General features: G+C 41.3%; 1 protein-coding gene across 2 annotated transcripts in view; it reads right to left on the bottom strand.

Annotated features, from left to right (window-relative positions):
• Positions 1-18173, bottom strand: part of efna2a (ephrin-A2a) — an 80869-nt gene extending 62696 nt beyond the window's left edge. The window contains exon 1 of one of the 2 annotated variants that reach the window (XM_026151312.1): positions 17047-18173. In XM_026151312.1, the coding sequence (XP_026007097.1) occupies positions 17047-17189 (143 nt within the window). In that variant the 5' untranslated portion in view covers positions 17190-18173. The remainder of the gene's footprint in view (positions 1-17046) is intronic. The other variant, XM_026151313.1, reaches the window with a different exon arrangement.
• Positions 18174-19958: the final 1785 nt, after the last annotated feature.

Genomic DNA, 19958 nt, shown 5'->3' with positions numbered 1-19958 from the left:
CGGTTCGACTTCTACCCCATCATCCAAGAATCATAAAGTTATATCTGATCAAAGACTCTACTGCAGTCCACAGTTACATCCAAGTGCAAAAGTATCATTGAGCTTAAATATGGAGATCTTTTTAAGTTCTTTATCATCTCATATCTTTTCCATAATTGTGGAGTGGATGAATGCAGTTTATAAGCATAACCAGGCTTAAGAGAAGAAAATTAATTGTGATGACCTTGGTTAAAAGCGTGGCTTCATCTATGGGCAATAACAATCATTTGAAACCTTTGTTCTGTTTCACCCGTTTAAAGCTGCACCCTCCAAAGGTCCCCTGAATTACATGCAACATTTGAATAATTCACCCACTCCTTGCTTTTATCCAAATAATTTACGAGCAATAAAAAAATCATTTCTGTGATATTAAAGGACACTATGAAAAACAGAAGGAAAAATTCAGCTCTGCAAAACTATCCCTTTATCAGTTTCTCCTCAACAAGTGCCACTGTCAAGTACCTGACAGCTCAACTGCTAATTGAACCCTTTTCCTGTCAGCATAACCATGCAACTTAGCACTTGGCTCTCCTTTGACCCAACCCTCCATGTATGCAGCCACTATTTAGAAAGATAAACACTTCAAAAGGGAAAGAACGCTCATTTTTAAGCTGGGAATATGAGTTTATGAGAGTCGGTGCTTGCTTGCCTCGGTCAAATGCTTTTGGTGAGAAGTCATTAATACAACCTGGCAGCACTGGCGGCACACTTTTCTCTTAGTGGATAATGCAGAAGATGAAGTGCTTGTACAGCAGCTGAAGAGCGGTGACAGCAGACACGGTCTTTCCATCATTTGTCGAGGTGCTCCACACATGACCCAGATACATATTTCCCCAAATGAATTGTTTCCTACAGTTCCATCACACTGCTCAAAGACTTCCAGCGGTCGTCTCCTGCTTTATTAATCAAAAGTAAGCTGACTTACAATTTTGGACTGGTGTAGCCTCTTGCCCACCTAAATATTATTTATTGGGGAGTTTTTGTTAAGTGTATTTTATGGTGCATTGCTTTGGTCCTCCCTCTCTCAGTCTGTGTGTGCACGAGTCTGCTTTTATGTGGTTTACCCTTCCAGGGTATATGTCATTTTTAATGTTAATGAGCATGTTTGTGGAACACTTGATTAATTATGCTGATTGGTCATTTGTGTGTGTGAATATGTGGCTGCTGTTCCAGGCTACATCAAGTCCTACTAATGTTGGTGTTGGTGCCGATAACCTTACCTCTAAAGGTGTATTAGGTTTATATAACTGAAGTCATTGAACTTTAGTTAAACAGAATGATAGTTGCCTATTTTGGTCACTATAATCTTGACTGGTCTTGGATGGCTGGAGTGGGACTTTCTAATAAACATCTTGATGAAGTGTTTAATCAAGTGCTACATTATATAAATGACAGAACACCATAATACCCTGCTTTATATGTATATATTAATATGAGGGTGCTCCAGTCAGGGGGCTATGAAAGCCAAAAATCTTCAGATCACTTTGTAGAAGTCCAGTTCTGTTCACTTGGACCTGTGCATGTGCACTTGATCTCTTGTAGCCTATAAATCAAGTCATAGATTCACAGTGTGCCGAAAGTGAACCTTTAACTCGATTTTCATTTTCAAGAAGCTGAAGCAGTGACAGGGAGGCAAACTGTGAATGGTCTAGGTCAGGGATGTCAAACTCATTTTACATCATGGGCCACTCTGATGTAAAGTGGACCTCACCAGTGAAACGACATGATAAACGTGTAATGTTACAGAAACGGTTCTGATAGATCATTGCTCAAACTGTAAGGTTTTTATTAATTTACAGATAATGTCCTTGTACTTTGGTGTTGTAAGCATGACAATGGGCAGTGGGGGGCCTTTATCATTAGGAAAATCAGTAAAACTTATGAAAATACAGCTAAAAGTTTCAAATCTCTGCACCAAATCATGTTTTTAAGGCTGTAGCGTGGGCCGGATTGGAATCTTTACTGGGACGATTCTGGCCCATGGACCTTATGTTTGACACCCCTAGTCAAGGTGGTACCCAACAATTGTATTCATGGAGAAAAAGCTATTTACAAGGCACCCTGTGCAATCAAGAGCTGCCACAAAATAGCTCAGTTGATTTCTGCTGAATGTTCACCCTCAGCCCCCTTAGGACATTACAGTCGCCTCGGGAGGATGAATTCATGTGAACTGATTAATGTTAAAAAATAAATAAATAATAAAAGAAACCCTGCACGCTCCTCAGTCTTCTGCTTGGAAACTGTCGATCCTTTATATGAAAACTGCTGGGTCATTACATATGATATGAAATCTAGGTCAAATTGTCTGCAGTGAAATCAACACACAGTGGAACTGGTAAGAACGGGACTTCCAGCGATCTAAAAATGAGATGCCTGAGGAGGTGACCTTGAACTGGAGATTGACTAAATTTTAATCAGGTAAGGCTTTTGATCTTCATGGACCTGTTCCAGAATGTTTTGATCGCACTTTATAAATATACTCGTGCTTAGCTAGGTGAGCTTTTAGTACTCCCCTCATGCTCCGGCACTACATCCATGTTTTCTATCTTCTACAGAGCCCCGCGGCTCTGATTGGACAGCTGTTTTGACTTCATGGATCCTAGCAGGCAGAGTTACAGATGCAGACACTTGTAATCATATAAACAACTACATTTTCACATTATCTAACACCTTATCCAGCACACTGTTCACACATCCACCTACAGCTGATTCAAGTGTCCAACAATTATGCAACTACAGTTGGTATATTCTGTTCACAGTTTTGTAAATGAACACATTCTATCGATTCTTTGCAAAAAACTGTCTCAGATTTGAACTGTAGCCTTTTTGCAATCCATGCAAGACTCACACGGTGAGAGACTCTGAAATTGTTCACATCACAGAGCATTTTGAATGATCTTCTAACACAGAATCATTACTGATATACCATCAACCTCAGCCTGAGTTATCACTTTCTTTCAAACTGATAAGCATGCTGGATGACCACAAATTCTCATATATGCACTCAGCTTCACCTATGCATATACAGTCCCATGCATGTTTTAAACACTCACACAAACAGGACTTCTTGACTCGTGTCTAATCTACTGTCGAGTAGACTTCCCACCTTGCTGATCAATAATTCATCAATCTAATCTTCAATAATGTTCCTAATCAAACTTTCATGTGACAGGATGAGCGTGGTAACATGATTTTAATAGAGGAAAATTAAGGAAATCATAGTGGGCCACAGTATGCACATTATGCAGCATGCATGACCTAAAGGAGGTGACGGGCAAGCAGATATAAGTGAATGAGTCAAAGGTTGGTTAATCAGTACTGGAGCTGTTAGCAATATGAAATGAGACAACAGCGAGCGAGCCTAACTATTCTGTGACTTCTCTCTGCTAATGGCTTTAATGAGCTCTCTGGAGTCGTGGTTCTTTAAGACGTAGAGATGCACAGCTCCACAATGGGGGAACATGGAGAAAATGAAGACATGAAATTAAGTCGAAGTAGAGAGCATTTAATGGCGAATAACTTAATAGAGGTGAAAAACGTGACTGGGGCAAAGATAATAGAGAAATAGTGCACACACGCTCAGCTGTGGAAACACACACACACACACACACACACACACACACAGAGCAGTACAACTACACACACACAGGGTCATTCGTCAACATTATTCACTGGATTGGGAGCCGCAAGGAAACCGCAGTTTACAGCAATGAACATCTCAGCCACTGTAGTCACTGTGCTTGTTTTGTTTAGGGTTGACCCATTTTAGATAAACAAAACATCAATAACGCTTTCCTCAGCAAACACCCAGCCGCACGCGCATTCAGGAGAAGACGCGCGCACGTTCGTTTCCCAACCCTCTGCAAGAGGAAGTCAGAGAGGGTGTTTGAAGTGTGTTTGATCAAACACGGAGTATGCAGCACCACTAGCGGATGCCACAGCCTATACTCCTCACTGCACCCAGAGACAGCCATACACGCCTCCTGTCAATTTTCTCTCTTTTTCTACATCTCTCACGCTCTTCTCTTCATTCTCATCCCACTTTTTTTTCCTTGTTTCCATCCATCTTTCCCTCAGGTTTTTGTCCATCACATCACCCTTTCTTCCCTTTTAAATTTTGGATCCATTTGAAACATCTTTGTATTCGTCGCTTTAAAAAAAAAAAAATCATGGCGTAATTGCATCAGACACTAATCTCATTACGATACATGGCTGACAAAAAAGAAAAACTGTAAAAAATTCAAACTTTATTTAAACTGGAACAGTTCGTTTCTATTTCTTAACACATCCTTATCTCCAAAACGAGGAAGCTCCTTAGAGCCATTTTCCTTATTAGGCAAATATAATTCAGCACTGTGCATGTACTATAAATACATCTCCTACTATCTTGCCTTTCCTTCCTGCCTTCCTGTCTTTGACTGCACCTCAGGCTTTGGATGATTGGTGCCACAGCTGGCTTCATGTTATCCACCAGTGTCCACAGTTGGAAAATAAAGACTGCAGACCTTCACAGTTTCTTCACAAGCTCTGCTTCTTCAAAGACTCCTATAAGGAAACACGTGCTCGTAGTCAGTGCAACAGCTATGAAGGACGTCATCGAAAAACTCGGTGAAGAACAGAGCCCTCCTGCAAGCCCTTCAGTAATCAGAGATGAGAGTAGGCAGGAGAGGAGGGAGTAAAAAAAAAAAATAAAAAAAATAGGGAAGCTTCGGAACTACACAAGAAGCGAGAAAATTTTGCCAGCCTTTGATTAGACTCTTCAAACCGGTGTAAGGACCGTTTTCTGCCACTGACGCCAACACACTTACACACTCCTAAGCTGCACCTAAACACCCACATCAAATGAACAAAGAAATAAAGACCCATGCACGCACGCGCGCCAAGAGTTGGCAGGCATGTGCACACACATACATACGACCAAAGTATAAAAAAAACGGAGGACACAAAAGAATAAATGAGTAATCTCCCTCTCATTTGTGACAAAACACCTCCCGGCGGCTGCGCGAGGGAGTTAAAGGTGACGCCTCAAAGAATGAAGCATCTCATCAGTGGTGAATCTGCTCATTTTCCCATTTCTATCAACAGAAAAGACAAAACTGCCAAAAAACTAGTAATGTTCTCACATCTGCCCTCTCCTTCTTCATTTTCCTCAGAGAGGTAACACAAGCGAAAGAAAAGGAATCTTAACGGAGCGCTCTGATTGTCCTCTCACGAACCTGCTCAGTGGGGGGAGAGGAGGGGGACACGGGTGAAGATGGTATGCAGTGGGGAGTCTTGAAATTGGACAACAGGAGGGGGGAGCAAACAGCAGAGAGGAGGTGACTCATTATGCTCCTTTCATCTTAGTCTTCAAAACCATTACTAATCGTACTATCTTCGACATCATCATCATATGCGCACAATCACTGCTATCATCGTCATCATCATTTCTTTTAGTATCAGTGTCATTAATCTTGTTATTGTCAACAACTCAGCTATTGTGTTCAGAGTCATCACCCTAGTGCAATCATTGGGAATTATCACCATCATCTCTTCTAGCATCAGTGTAATCCAGCTTCATCATCAACAAAATCACCCCATGAAAATCACTTTTTTTTTTATCCGTTTCTGCTTTTCTCACTCTCTTCACCACTTCAATTACCGTTATTATGGCTTCTTTTTTTTTTTTACCGTTGTCATCATCGTTCCACAGTGCTCATTTTCTTCATCATTTTGCCATTTTTCTCATTCTTCTCATCAACAATGCCGCCATCGTTCACATTTTTTTTGTCATACCAGTGCAACGACTACCAACATCAGCGTCATTATCACTGTTTATATCTAGAACATAGCTACTTGTTGCATATCACTGCCATCATGATGCTTCTTCCCATCAGCTTTTTGCACATACACCCTTTTTTTTTTTTTTACTTTTTACAGACATACCCCGACTGTACACCTGTTCAGCTGCTTGTAAAAGTAAATGTTTAATAATCAGTGAACCACATTTTAGCGACTTGGTGAATCAAGTCAAGCACTTGTTTGGGTGAAAATGCCCTGTAGATGCCACAGGTCAGAGGAGAATGGCTATATTGCTGTGAGCCAACAGGAAGGCAACAGTAATAATGATTTGTTAAAACCAAGCTATACAGAAGATGATCTCTGAATGCACAGCCTGATGGACAAACAGAGCTATAATCCACAAACAGAGCCGTGGTGAACCCACTGACCAACAAACTGACACTGAAATAATATTTAGATGTGGTTTTCATGATGTTTTTGAACAGTAAATATCTTTATCTCTCAGACAAATAGAGTAATTAAAAGACAGTTGTCCACAGTTTGAATTGTTGAATGCCAGTTTAGCAACTGGCTGCATTCCATTCAGGTGTTACAGAGCTAGCCTCACTGTGCACGCTGCCTCACAGAACCAGCATCATTAACGTGATTAATTACACCTGTGCTTTTCTGCAGGGATGAAGTGTCTGCTAAGAGAAGATCTGTTAGGAGTGCTACCTTGCGATATATATATATATATATATATATATATATATATATATACACACACAAAAATCATCTAACCAAATGTATGACACTCCCTATTCACAACAATGGTGACCTGTGGTCCCTATGCTAATCTCCTCTGCCAACCATATTTCCTGCAGCCTGCTGTCAAAGCATGTAACAATTGGAACTAAGAATATATCCTTCCCCACGATTTTATTTCTCAGTGGCAGAAATCTCATCATTTCACTTTAGGATTATTTTACTCTTTCTCTTATTAAAGGAGTGGCTTAGAATGATAATCCTTGTCTTAGAAATGATTTCTTTTTCTCAAAAAAGGAAAAAAAAATCCCCCCAGAGCAAATGAAATCAGACCTTTCCTTTGCATTTTTCACAAAACACTGCTCTTTTTCATATTTTCAATCCTGCCCTGACAGAGTCTGTACTTGGTGGAAAATATCATCATCATTTCATCTGTTCATAGGAGTGTAATGATCTGTTTAGTATGTTAGCAGCATGGCACTGAATCAGTAATGCAATATGAAATGTTTACTTAACTTCCCCTCCGCGTTTGATCGTTCATGCAGAGGAGCAGGTTGAAAGACTGAGTAAGGATATTACGCTGCAGAGCTGCTGCTGCTGTTGCTAGCTTCCACTAATGAGGTTTGTTGATGATAATGACTATGGCGGTGATGGTGATGATGATGTAAGTCCCCGAAACAACCTGGGGGAGATCCCGAGAGTTGTTGTTTTAATGAAGAGAATGAAATAGTTGGAGCCAGGAGATAGAGAAACTCAGAGATCCATGGATCTTTAGAAGGAACAGAGAGGCCAACAGACAGGATGAAAGAATGAAAGCATGAATAAAAGAGGACAAAATAGGGAGATACCAGCCCAGAATATGAAACATGCCAGACTGCACTCAATACATCGTGAACAATGGGCATTGTCATTCCTGCTCCATCCTTGTTTCTGCTTCCCTCTAATACTTTTCCTCAGGTCCCGGCTGGTTGTGCCGATTGTGTTACCCGAGCGGAAGAATGGCACTCTTTCAGTTCTGCCTGCCTGATACTCTGATGGGACCCCTTCTGTTCAGTGTTCATATAGACCAGTTGGAGACTGATAATAACACATATTCCACTGTCTGGCTATATGCCTCGGACTGGCCCTGAGAGACAAAAACAGACAAAAAATGTGAAAGAGAAACAGAAAGATCTACTTGAAGGATTAGACCCAGAGCGCGGATATGAAGAAGGACAAAAAGTTGAGAGCATAACAAAGACGAGGCCACTTCAGCTTTTTCACAAAGAAGAAGGAAGATGAAAGTTTCTGGAAGAGGACTGAGAATCAAAGCAACGGAAGGGAAGGAAAGTCAAAACAAAAGAGAAATTAAGCGAAAAAAAGAGGGAAAGCGGTGGAAATCTGTGACGCCAAGAAGATGGAAGGAAGGGAAGTAAGAGTCCAGCAGTGTAGTTGGACGGAGAGCACATGGTTGGATGGTCTCAGCAGGTGAGAAGCTGGTATTACAGGAGAAACAATGGCCTTTAGCGTGGTGCCTTGCCAAATATTTAAGATGCCCTCTGGCACGCAAAGCTTTTAGGATGAGAAAATTGGCATTTAGAAAAGAAGAAGAGAAGATTCGTTCATTTTCTCCTTCCACTCGAGGTGAGGTTAAACTGTAAAAGCTGACCCTGACAACTTTCACGCTGGTATTCGCCAAGAAGCAATTTTTTTTTAAAGCCATGCAATTTGGCAAACAAATTCATCCAAAAGAAAAAAAACAACCTGTCTTTTGGCAGGGTTGTTTTCAGCATGTCCGACTGCACAATACCATCACGAGACTGTTGGCTTGCATTCGTGTGTGTATATATGTCTGTGTGCATATAATACGTGCATGAGTTGGTACAATAATAATAATAATAATAAAAAATCACCTTCATCCAAAAATATCCCTGGTAGATTTTCAAACAGCAGGAGTGGAAGGGTCAAACAAAAGAAGGAGCGAGTGAATCATTTGCATGTAATCCATCAAACGAAGCAGGGCGAAACTGTCTAATTCCCAGCCAGCTATGGACACCCCACTACCTTTGTTTTATCCAGAATGGGGGCACTATAAACTCCCCATTTTACACTATGCTAATGGGACATAATAAGGCAGAACCAACAGATGTTGCAGCACTCTCGTGATTTTGTCGCTACTTAATTGTGCTTGGTGCTGCAGAGGCTGCAAACTAATTCAGTCCATTGATTCTTATGTCTCTCCAAGGTGTCTGCATGTATTCCGCCTTCTGGTTGAGAGGATTTGAACTTTTTTCTCTGCAGCAATCCTCCTTCTGACCTGCAAAATCATCCTCACCTCAGGTCTAATCCTGCGTAATTCTAATAAAGACTCTGAGGGCTGTATGCACTAATCTGATATGCCTCCAGAAAGAGGGAAGAAGAGCAGGTGATGACAAAGGTGGTGATGATATTGATTATTCTGATTTGATGAAGGTGATACTGAATGCATTAGTGATGATGAACATACGGATGAGGATGACAATGGAGGTGATAATGATAAAGTCCGTCATCATTATCCAATCCGGGCTGGAAATTTGTCTTCAGCCTCAGCTCAGAAACTGTAAACAGATAAATTAAAACTCTACAGCTGATAGATTAAAGATTCAGGAGAGGTACGCAGCCATTCACTGCGCGGTTGTAATAGTTCATCTGGTGTTGTCATTGTCCCTGACAGCCCAAAGGACAAAGACCTTTAACAAAGGTTGTTTTGTGGGTGCATTTTCCACTGCCAGGCTGAGGAGTTGGAAAATTAAAAATCAAAGATCATGCAACTACTTTCAAAACCTTTTCCACACCTGAACTGCACTCGGTTATTGCAGCTGTGTGTTTATTTTTTCTCCAGGTTAATTTAAAATGCTGTTTGATGAATATCTGCTTTTTGAATTTCACGTTTCCAAAGCAGGTAGTCGTACCAGAGTGTTAAGCATGTGTTTCTTAACTTTAAAAAAAACAGAAAAACATTTGGTGTTTATTTACATGCCTGAAATCAGTGTTGATTATGAAGGTGATGCTAATGATGTCTATGAAGATGATGATGATAAGGATAATGAAAACAGCAGGGAACATGACAGCAGTGATTAAAGTTTTGATGAAGAAAATTAAGGTGGTGACAGTGAGGGCGATGGCTACGATTACGGTCATTTGATGCTGATTATATTAATGTTAATGATGATGATGCCAATGATGGTCACTGTGAATAAGGAGAACAGAATAAATATGTATTGACCCATCAGGGCAAGAGATTACTATCTCACTAATAGAGACCACAATAAAAAACTAATAACAATTTCCCCAGTCTATTAAAGAATTGAGTCAACCTGAAGAAGTTGGAATATGGAAGGTTTGTTTCCACCATTTATTTATTAATTTAGTATCTTGAAATGTACTAATAAGAACGCATACTGCTCACACTGGGGTTTTTTTTTTTTACCATAGTTTTTCATGTATTTTTTAATCATAGTCTTTCAGTCATTACTTTGATCACTACTTTAGTCTCTTTTTTTTTCCAAAACTAAAATTATACTAAATAAAAGTACTTATTACTTAACAACATAAAGAAATGAAAGTGTTAGATGCGAGATAAAAGTACAAAAACCTTGAAAAAAGTTGCCAATAACACTTATTGGAAATAAACCTTAAAGTAGACTGCTTCACTTTGCGCAACTATTTTAAATCCCGGTAGAACTGCAACCACGTATAGCGCAATATTTTTTTATTCGCATATGGAATAAGAGAAGTTGTACTTACATCTTATGCATTCAGCTGTCACCACATATGGCTTTGCAAAAATTGCACAAAAATCACTTGCAGAAACAAAAACATGATATTCCAGAAGCACGTTGCGATCCGATCAGCTGTTCATAGTACTTCCTACGTTGGAACAGACGACGTCAGCGCGAACTATCGCATGTGCGCCATTAGCCTACCTGCCAAAACCGGGAGTGACATCATATTTCTTGGGAAACGTAGTTTTTCCCTTTAGGGCATTTATACATGTATACTGGTGTTTTTAAAAGTCATGTTTGACTTTATGCTTTTCTGTATAGTTTCTGGGCGGCTTAGAATTCAAATTGCACTGTTGGAAATGGTTTATTTTGATGCAGATTTCGTTTTTTTCTGCAAATTTGCATTATAATATTTATTTTCGTTTTTTCTGCAGCATGTAAAAAATTGGTGTGTCTCAAAAATAAAACTATGAAGACACTCAAAATAAATTTCCTGTGGCTGGAAACGATTTTGTGCAAATTTTTATGCATTTACAGTTTTGAGGGATATACCTCAAACACCTGAAATTTCTCTATTTTCTATGGATTTAATGCATACATATAATTAAAATTTGGGGTATAACGGTTGTATCAACGTATAGCAACTTGAAATGCTCCCAAAAATGGCACTACAGCATGTAAAAATATAAAGATAAGCTCTGGCGAACTTGGTTCTATGGTGGGTCTTAAAGGGTTAAGAGATAAATAAAAGCCTATGAGCTAGCTCTGTCAGGAAAATCAACCTGTGATACACATGTTCACTCTTCTACCTTACTATTTTATGGAAGTTTGTTTCCACCACAAAATTTGGAAAAAGAAGAAAAGAAAGAAAGAAAAGCGTAAAAAAAAGTGAAGGAAAAATCAGGTGGTAAACACATCTGGTGGTAAATTTAAGCCTCAGTTTCCCATCTCTTCCTCTGACATGTCAATGACACTCCTGACCAGCATTCCCTCCTGCTGTTTCAAGCCTTCCACTACCCCAGCATCCTCCTGTAGGCTCTGGTGAGATAATTATTCATTACCACCTATTTTTATGTGTATCATGCTGTGGGGAGTCATGCACTTGGAAGCTTGATGCTAAAATTTAACTATATGCCTTTGCTGTAATAAATCATTTGAAGTTGTCTGACTGACTATAATAGAGAAATGGTAAGCTGAAACTGGTCCAGATCGAGTCTGAAACGAGTTCAGTTGAACACATTTGAAGATGTCAGATGCTGTTGAGGAATGACTTTTTGTCCATCTGACAGGGCTGTGGGGGTCAGTCAGATGAAAAAGGATGGGAACCTCTTAGATATATAAAAGTGTCTTAGCTTACCTCAGATGTTCCTTATCATTACACTGCATGCTGTCTTTCTCTTGGCTTGCATTATCATTCAACAGACATAAAATACCACCCGTGTCATCAAATATCATGCACCCATATTTAAAACAGCTGTACTGGTAGAGCTTTTAATATCAGCAAACACGCTGTTCCACCTCGATGCCCCTGGATATTCAGATGACCCCCTCCTGCCAGTCACTGCATTGAATCTGCTGATGACTAAGATCTGCTACACTAGATCTTCTTATGTAACTGTGTCTCTCCTGCTGAGCTGTGAGAAATAATTTGCGAGGTAGCAGCCCTGACTTTAATTACTCTAAGTATCGTCTTTAGCTTGAGACCAGAGGGAACGAATTCCAAAGACAACTTCTGAGACACGTTTCACTCAACATGACCCAAAGCTGTGCTGATATTTTAAAGAAAGCCATACAAGGTCATATAGGTCAAAGCACAAACCTATAACCTGATGTAGTGCAGCTTTAATGTACAGAAAAATGTTGCCTGAGGCAAGGTGGACAGTTCAGGGTCCTGCACAAGAAAAACATGCAAACCACATCCCAATGGGATAAGCGAGAAGTGGTGATAAAAGAGAGAGGAGATGAGAGAGTGGAAGATGGGAGCTTGATAGGGAGACATAAAGATGGAGAGGAAGAAAGATGGAGAGAAAAAGAGGTGGAGTGGGTGGCAGTGGCAGATAGATTTAACCCAAGGGCAAGTTTGAGTCTGACAAACTGTCAGTAACTGAGCGGGGGTGACTACAAGTCTACATGTAAATTGGATGCAAATCTTATGTGTACGTGTGTCTGTATGTGTGTGGTATGGCTGAGGAAGTGTTAGTCACTACACATATCACAGTACGCCACAGGGGACGCAACGGTAAGACAGTGAGTGTGTGGGGGTTTATGTGCAGGGACTTGTGATGTGCTCGGTGTGAGTACGGACCGCATGTATATGAGGTGCGTGTGTGTGTACGGACCCGAGCTTGCATTTTAAAGTTTCTGTGGGCAGTATATGCGCTCGATGCATAAGTCGCTTCTTCCTCAAAGGCTGTGTGGGTGCGTGTATTTCTGTGTGTGAGTCTCCAAGGAGATAGATTCTGTCCTGTGGAATGAGAGTGTCGTCAACCATCAGCGCTTCTCACTGACACGGAGTTCCTCAAAGACACAGAGATGAAGAGAGAGGAGGAACAAAGAAGAAAAGGAAAAGAAAGTCTTTTGAAGGATAAACCATGGGATTAGATAAGGTGCTCCTTCTGGACCATTGAGCCAGTGTACTCTATGTGTGTGTCGGAGAATGTGTGTGTGGAGGAGAGCCCATTGCACTGAGCACATTAGCTGCTCGGGGTGAACAAAGCCCCTCACCTGCGAGCTTTATAATATGGGCCTGGGAGCCAGAAAGGGGCTCAGTATTTGTGTGTGTGCAAGTGCAGCCCTGTGTGCAAGCCAGCAACAGGAAAAAGGATGGGTTTTTACTGAATAGAAAAACCAATCTGGCTGCGCATGTGTGCCCCATATCTAGCTTCCATTGATGTGTGTACGTGTATGTGTGTGCATGACAGCAAGTAAATAGAAAAATGGGGGCTGCCTAACCTTGTATTCAATGGGCAGCCATTCTGCTTGTATGTGATTGTGTGTGTGAGTTTGTGACCTAAATCTAGCTGGTGTGTATAAGTGCACATGTGTGCCTGTGTGTGTGCTTCTCATACATTCCTTCTTGCATGTGGCATAAATCCCTTTATGTGAATCTGGGAGATTTCCAGATGCTGTTCTAATGTTGCACTATTGTTGTGATAATGTGTGTTATGGTACTTTGTTATTGTGCAGCGCCATGTATCTCATCACAATAGCAGAATGGACAACAATCTGAGAGTGCACGAGTGTTGCTCCCCACCGTGACCAAAAGTGGCCAGAGCCATTTGAATTGGATTATCTCATACATTTTCTATTATCCAGCAAGACCTTGAAAGAGATAGGCCTGCTGAGAGTCACAGCCAGAGATTTAAAGGGTTTGGCCAATTTGTAGGATGCCGCCTTTCTTAAATAGAAACGTTTGTTTGACTTATTTTTATTTTTGTCGACTTATCCAGGTTAGTTTTGTTGAGATCAAGGCACTCCTTAAAAGCACAGCTAACTTACTGGCAGCACAATTAATTAGCAGGTGAAAACAATTAAAAGATGTCAGTGTGGATGATGATTAATCTCAGAGAAATATCCAAGAAAAAAGTAGAGCAAGAAGGAACGGGGTAAACAGAGATGAAGCTCTTGCTACAGCAGCTGAAAAATACAGGTATTGGGTAAAATACCTTGTAATGATGGCCTCCCAAACTACAAAGATGGATCAGTTCTTAACACCAGTGGTGTTTCACCATGTAGGTTTTTTTTTTTATGTTGAGATTTTGATTTTACTCAAATGTTACTTCAAGGTAAATCCATTGAAGGTCTACAGCCTTTTTCTATGTAACTGGGACAACATCTCTAGGGATGGCTGCTGCTGTTGAATTGAATGTCATGACATAATTTTATCAATGCTTTAAACACAGAGACTATACTTCAGAGGCAGCCGGAGAGCCCAACATAGAACATTTCCTCGTTTTGCAGTTTTGTTCTGCAGAAAAATTTAATTGCATCTTCTCTACCTCATGCTCCACTTCTCTTCCAATTTTTTATGGAACTTGGGTAAGTAGCTTTAGCATTTAAAGAAATGCAACAGTCAATTAAATTTACCCCTAAGTTCATAGCTGGATGCGTAAAACCATTTTCAGGTAGAAAAGCTCTTCTCATCCTAAAACTCCGATGACAAATTTTCTGCTCTTTTGTTTTTTGGCGCACATACATACATATACAATACAGAGCATGCACGACCATATCTCTGAATACTCCTTGCAACCATTTAGCAGCTGAACTACCATCTCCAGCTGGTTGCTAATTCTGCACAGTGCATTTTGAAATTTATTTGGCTAAATAAAGAGGACTGAAACAAAAATAATCAGGTGTGCTGTCGTTAATAGCACACATGGGGTTTAAGAGCTTCATTGATTCAGTTTAAAAGCAAAAAAACCCAACAGGTGTAATCTTTGTATATTTCAGTATGTACGAATAAAAGTTAGGTTGCAGATTTTCTTCCAAAGTAATTTGTCACCTCATGCCAGAAAGTTAAAGCTGCACTTCAGATTGACTGATTATCAGTTCTACAAATTCCAACCCAGTACTTGTGACCTTGCAGAAAACACCCTTCTCGAGCTGTTGTGGTGTGAGCAAACTTTTGATGAACATGTGAAGAGGCAACGCACAATACAAGCTGCGTGCTTGATGTTGTGTGATCAATTAAGACACACAGCTGTTCATTTTCCAAGCTGTTTGTGTCATTTCACTGCCTCAGACAATAGCTGCTGCTCGGATGCGGTGCAGTACTGTTGCATTTGTTCTCTGAGCTTCGGTTATTGGTGACTAAATCACAATATAGTGTATTAATAGGTGAGCGATCTTTTGAAATACTTATCCTAAAATTATATTTTATACATAAAGCTGTTTTCACCTTGAAGAACAAGCTTATGTTAAGACAAAGCTTGTCATCTTTAACATGACAAAGAAGCACAAGGAAGTGCTATTCTTTGCTGAAATATATATGTGCCTATACTTTATAAATACTTTGAATAAAGGACTTGTAGTCACTGCAGTGATTTTATATTTTTGAAATGACAGTGGTTACAATAACCTTGATTTCCCCTCCCTAACAGTTTTCTTTATCTGCCTGATCACCTGATTGTCTGCTCTTGTTTCTTGTCTTGTTTGACTTTATTGCATCCACCACCTGGCAAATAACTTTGTGAGAAATCCTTAGTTTAACAGACAAAAACTTTCCAAATTTAACCAAAGTTGTTAAAAAAGAAACAACGCAAATATATAAAAAAGCAGATCCTCCTTTAAATTTTACATAAGCTCCAATGATTTTAGTGTCAGTATTCTCATCTCTTTTCGCCAGTCTTGAGTCTCTCATAAAACTTCCTGTAATCCTCAAAGGATTACAGCAAGGGATGGACCTGCATGTATGTGTGTGTGCAGAAAAAGGCACAGCATGAGCAGTGACAGAGCCAGAGTCTAACAGGGGGAACCAACCTCGCCAGGGCTCCAGAGCCTAGATTCATTGCTTTAGCAGCAATGCATTTTTGATGTACCCCCTTTCTGCTTCAGCTTCACCATACGACCCTGACGGAATAACAGCGCCCCCAGCAACCATCAGTATAGCTTAAATTTTCCCTGTGACGTTTGCAATGTGTTGGTGTATGTGTGTGATGAGAAAGCAGGTGCACAGAACGACGAAAAGAAAGACAGAAAGGGAGAGGGAGACATCGAGAAAATGTTCCCCCTTGCCTGTTAAATATTTGAGAAGCCTTCTGTGGAACAGTGATGCAGTCAGAGACAGGCCTGTTAGCGCTCTCTGTGTATGTATGCGTGTGTGTGTGTGTGTGTGTGTGTGCGCGCGTTTGGTTTTTGCAGAGAGACAGGGCAGTTAGTTTGGACTAATTCAGCCGTGAGTGAGAGGGAGCACTTTCAATGTTTATTTATCTACCTGGGAGAAAGAAGGAGGCAAAAAAAGAAGAGGGGGAGAGAGAGGGGAGAGAAGAGGAAGGGGTTGGAGGGAGAGAGATGGAGAGAAAGAGGCTGGCCAGGTTGTCACAAACCATTAGACAGACGGACCCAGTGTGCTCTGCCCCATGTCAATGAGAGAGAGCCGGCTAAAGACAACCATTTGTGTGTTGTGTGTGTGTTAATGCGCGTGCATCCTTGTGTGGCTTTGTGTTTATTTATGGATGTGGGTTTTGCACAAGTGCTTGAATTCACAAAGAAATAATGTGCACTTGTGTGACTGGCACAGGAGCGAGAAATTAGCAGAAAGAAAGGTAAAAGGTTTGAGTGAGAGTGTGTGTGTGTGTGTGTGTGTGTGTGTGTGTGTGTGAGAGAGTGAGTGAGAGTGAGAGAGAGAAACTAAGTCTCTAGACACTGTTGAGAAGATGAGGCAGGATGCCCTCATTGTTTAAAACAAAAGGAGCTCTCTGTGCCACAGAATAAAATATCCAAGGTTCACACAAACACACACACACTTTCATTTGCCTCTGTCTGTGTGTGTGTGTTGTTAAAACATCAATATTGCAGCTTTCTGCCAAACCGCTGCTTAAATAGAAATGAAATGTAAATAAGACTGATGTGATCAGACAGCACATGACAAAAGACCGAGAAATGTGTAGGTTCTTAAAGATTTCAAGGTGTACGTGAGTAATGAGAGTTTTTGAGGGGCATCTATAGCAAGCAGGTAGCCTAGATAAACAATGTTTCAAACACACACACACCTTCAGGCCAAACTCCTACTAAAACTCACTTGGGGTTGGAGCTATTCCAGTAAACAGCGTGTCTGTCAAATATGATCTTCTCCTCCGCCCACACGGACACCCAAGACAGGATGGCCAGCAACACCACCTCCATCACACACTTCTGCCCGAGCTGGCACAACATCATAGACATCTAGGGGGGAGTCTTTTATTACTAACTGATATCAGGCTTTCACTGCGCTGCTGCTGCTCCAGAAATCCTTTCTAGATCATCAATGTCCTTCTGCGCGTCTTTTGATAAAATCGGCTCGGCGGTTAACTGGCTTGATGCTTGAAGTTCCGATAACCTCGGGGGTGTTTCAAGTCATACTGAATGTTTGAAATTCACTCTCAAACTTGGCCAATTGCGTATAAAACAGAAGAATTCACATGGTATTTACGAAAGCGTCGTCGTCGGCAGGATGCTGCTGGTGCGTCTCCTCTGCAAGGTCCGAAAGTTTTCTCCCATTACGCGCAGCCGGAGAGAGAGATGCGCTACCTGGATTAGGTCCTGTCTCTCGCTCGTTCGCTCTCTTTCTCTCCCTTTCCAGAAAAATGGTAATCAGACTCCAGAATTCATCCGAGGTTTACAATTCTGTCGGTGATATCGTAGCTCATCAGCAGACCTAAGACAACGCCAGAACCGGCCGTCATATTTGTTTACCCAGATTTCTGCTGTGCCTGGCGCACGCTTTGTTCCGCTTGTTCCACGGTGCAAATCTCTTTGCAGCCTAAAACTGCGTCCACTTGACCTTTTCTCTTATTGCAGTTCAAGAAAATGCATTCCGCACACAAAAGCGCGCTCCTTTTCGCTATTTTTTGCTCAAACTTGTCACAAAATAACATTTGCAAGACGGGAGCATCCTTGTTAAACAACCGTAAGCTCTCACGGCGTGTCAACTTGGTGATCCCTCCGCTGCCACTGGCTCCAATCCAACGTAACTCCAGTTACTGCGCGTCTTTCCGTGCGTCACGCTGACCGGCGCAGGCAGGGAGCCGTCGATGATTACAGCTTTAATCCCAACACGCTCCCGTGCAACCTCCACCTATAGCGGCAACATCACTCAGAGGTACCCCGACTCGGTGTAAGTAACCCCCACCCCCTCTCTCCATCTCCCGCTCGCTTTTCTTTCTGAGCGGGCGGGGTCTGGAGCCGTGCTGTGCTGCGCTCCCTCTGGGGACTCGTGGCTGGCTGACTCACTGCGCCCTGGCCATATGCAGCCGGAGATGTATAGTGGAAAGTCTGAAGTCACTTAAACGCTTCATTCTAGGTAGTTAAATTACTTTTTATTGTGACACGTATTCGAAATCTTTGTATAAATAGTTGACATTAAGACCCCCCCCCCCCAATAGGGAAATGGTAAATTATAGCTGAAGTTGACTTTGTTATTTTTCACCACAATCATCAATTTGACTAAAGACTGTTTGTTTGCATCTTATCGGGGCATGTAAATCGCCCACGAAGTTCACTGTTTGAAAGCCGCTCTCTGATGAATAGAGAAAGAAAGAGGGCGTCTGATGGATCGCTGGAACAGTGGAGTCATTTTCCATCAGTGTCCATTAGGCCCAAATGGCAAGCGGAGGCAGCACCGAGTCTAAAACCTGTGAGCCATAAACCTCCAGATAGCTGTTTGACAGAGCCCTGCCACCCCTGATGCCTCTGTCCTGCGAGAATGTGCAGACTACTCTGCGAAAAACGTATCCATCGCAGGTACTTAGTCTCCCCCCAAAGGAAGACGAAATAGTAACTGCACTTGTGGTTCCCGCAAAGCGCTCCATGCGTTTTCGAACACGTGTTGATAAGACTATGTTGTGCAAAATGAGCTCCAGCGAGGATCAATCCAGTCTCAACAAGATGAGAATTGATTGCAGAAAACAGTTTAACAATTTCATTTGCATTCTTTAGAAGGGCATTACCACATTAAGAAAATGAAAGGAAAGAAATACAATTTGCAGAATCACGAGCGAGTAAAAGGGTTTTCAAGAGCGACCTCTAACCAACTTTGATGTTCCTACAAAAGACAGTTTCCCCCAAATCAAACCCAAATTACTTGTTCCAAACTTCCCAAACCTAAAAGGCCCTGTTATATTAAGTCCAAGCTTTCTACTGCTCCATCCTTCACATCTCATTGTGCCTCTTGGTTGGACCCTTTATGCAAAGTGGCCTAGTTTTTCCTCTGCCCTGCTCTGCCTGCAAAGTAATGTCTATAATTTGGGCTTCAAATTCAGGCAGGGATAGAACCCATGCACCCCCATAACCCAAATACAGCTGCATGTTGTCCGCCTCTGTGTATGAATTATTCAACATCTGTCTGAGGCGTGCATATGTAAACAGGTGGATAGTCTCCTGATGGCTTTCTTAAGAGGAAACACTATAGACCAAAGACATCCACCTCAGTTTCATACTTTTCCTCCTCAACTGTTACACTCTTAATGCAAGTCTAAAGCTCATGTAAGTGATACAGACTAAACAGTGTTGAGTTGATTCTGATATTACAGCCTCTTAGGTGAACCTAAATCTAAGAGTGTTGGTCAGAGAGTCAGCATAAGGGTGCATGCCTCCTTAATGTGGTGTTAAATCCTAGAATATATTGCTGGTTAAGCTTGTGATTGCACTGCAGTTTAACTCTACTCAAGAGAAATAAATTATAGACATGAGTAAGCTCCAAGATTCGAAAATCCAATGTGTTTTCAAATGGTTCATTCACAAACCAGCCATTCAAATTCAGCGTTTTCCTGACTTAAATGGCTGCTTTAGGGATTGAAAATGTCAGAAATTGTATACAGAACAGCTCCTTGAACCACTTGTCCACCCTGCCCCCATTCATTAAGCATGAGGTTTTCATTTGTGTGGCCTTTATGTTTGCCAGGGCGTGCTTGATTAGAGACCGCAGTACTAATGTAAATAAATGTTGCCAGATGT

This window comes from Astatotilapia calliptera, chromosome 19, assembly GCF_900246225.1.
Source record: "Astatotilapia calliptera chromosome 19, fAstCal1.2, whole genome shotgun sequence".
Lineage (NCBI taxonomy): Eukaryota > Metazoa > Chordata > Actinopteri > Cichliformes > Cichlidae > Astatotilapia > Astatotilapia calliptera.
This window is presented reverse-complemented; position numbering and strand designations above follow the sequence as displayed.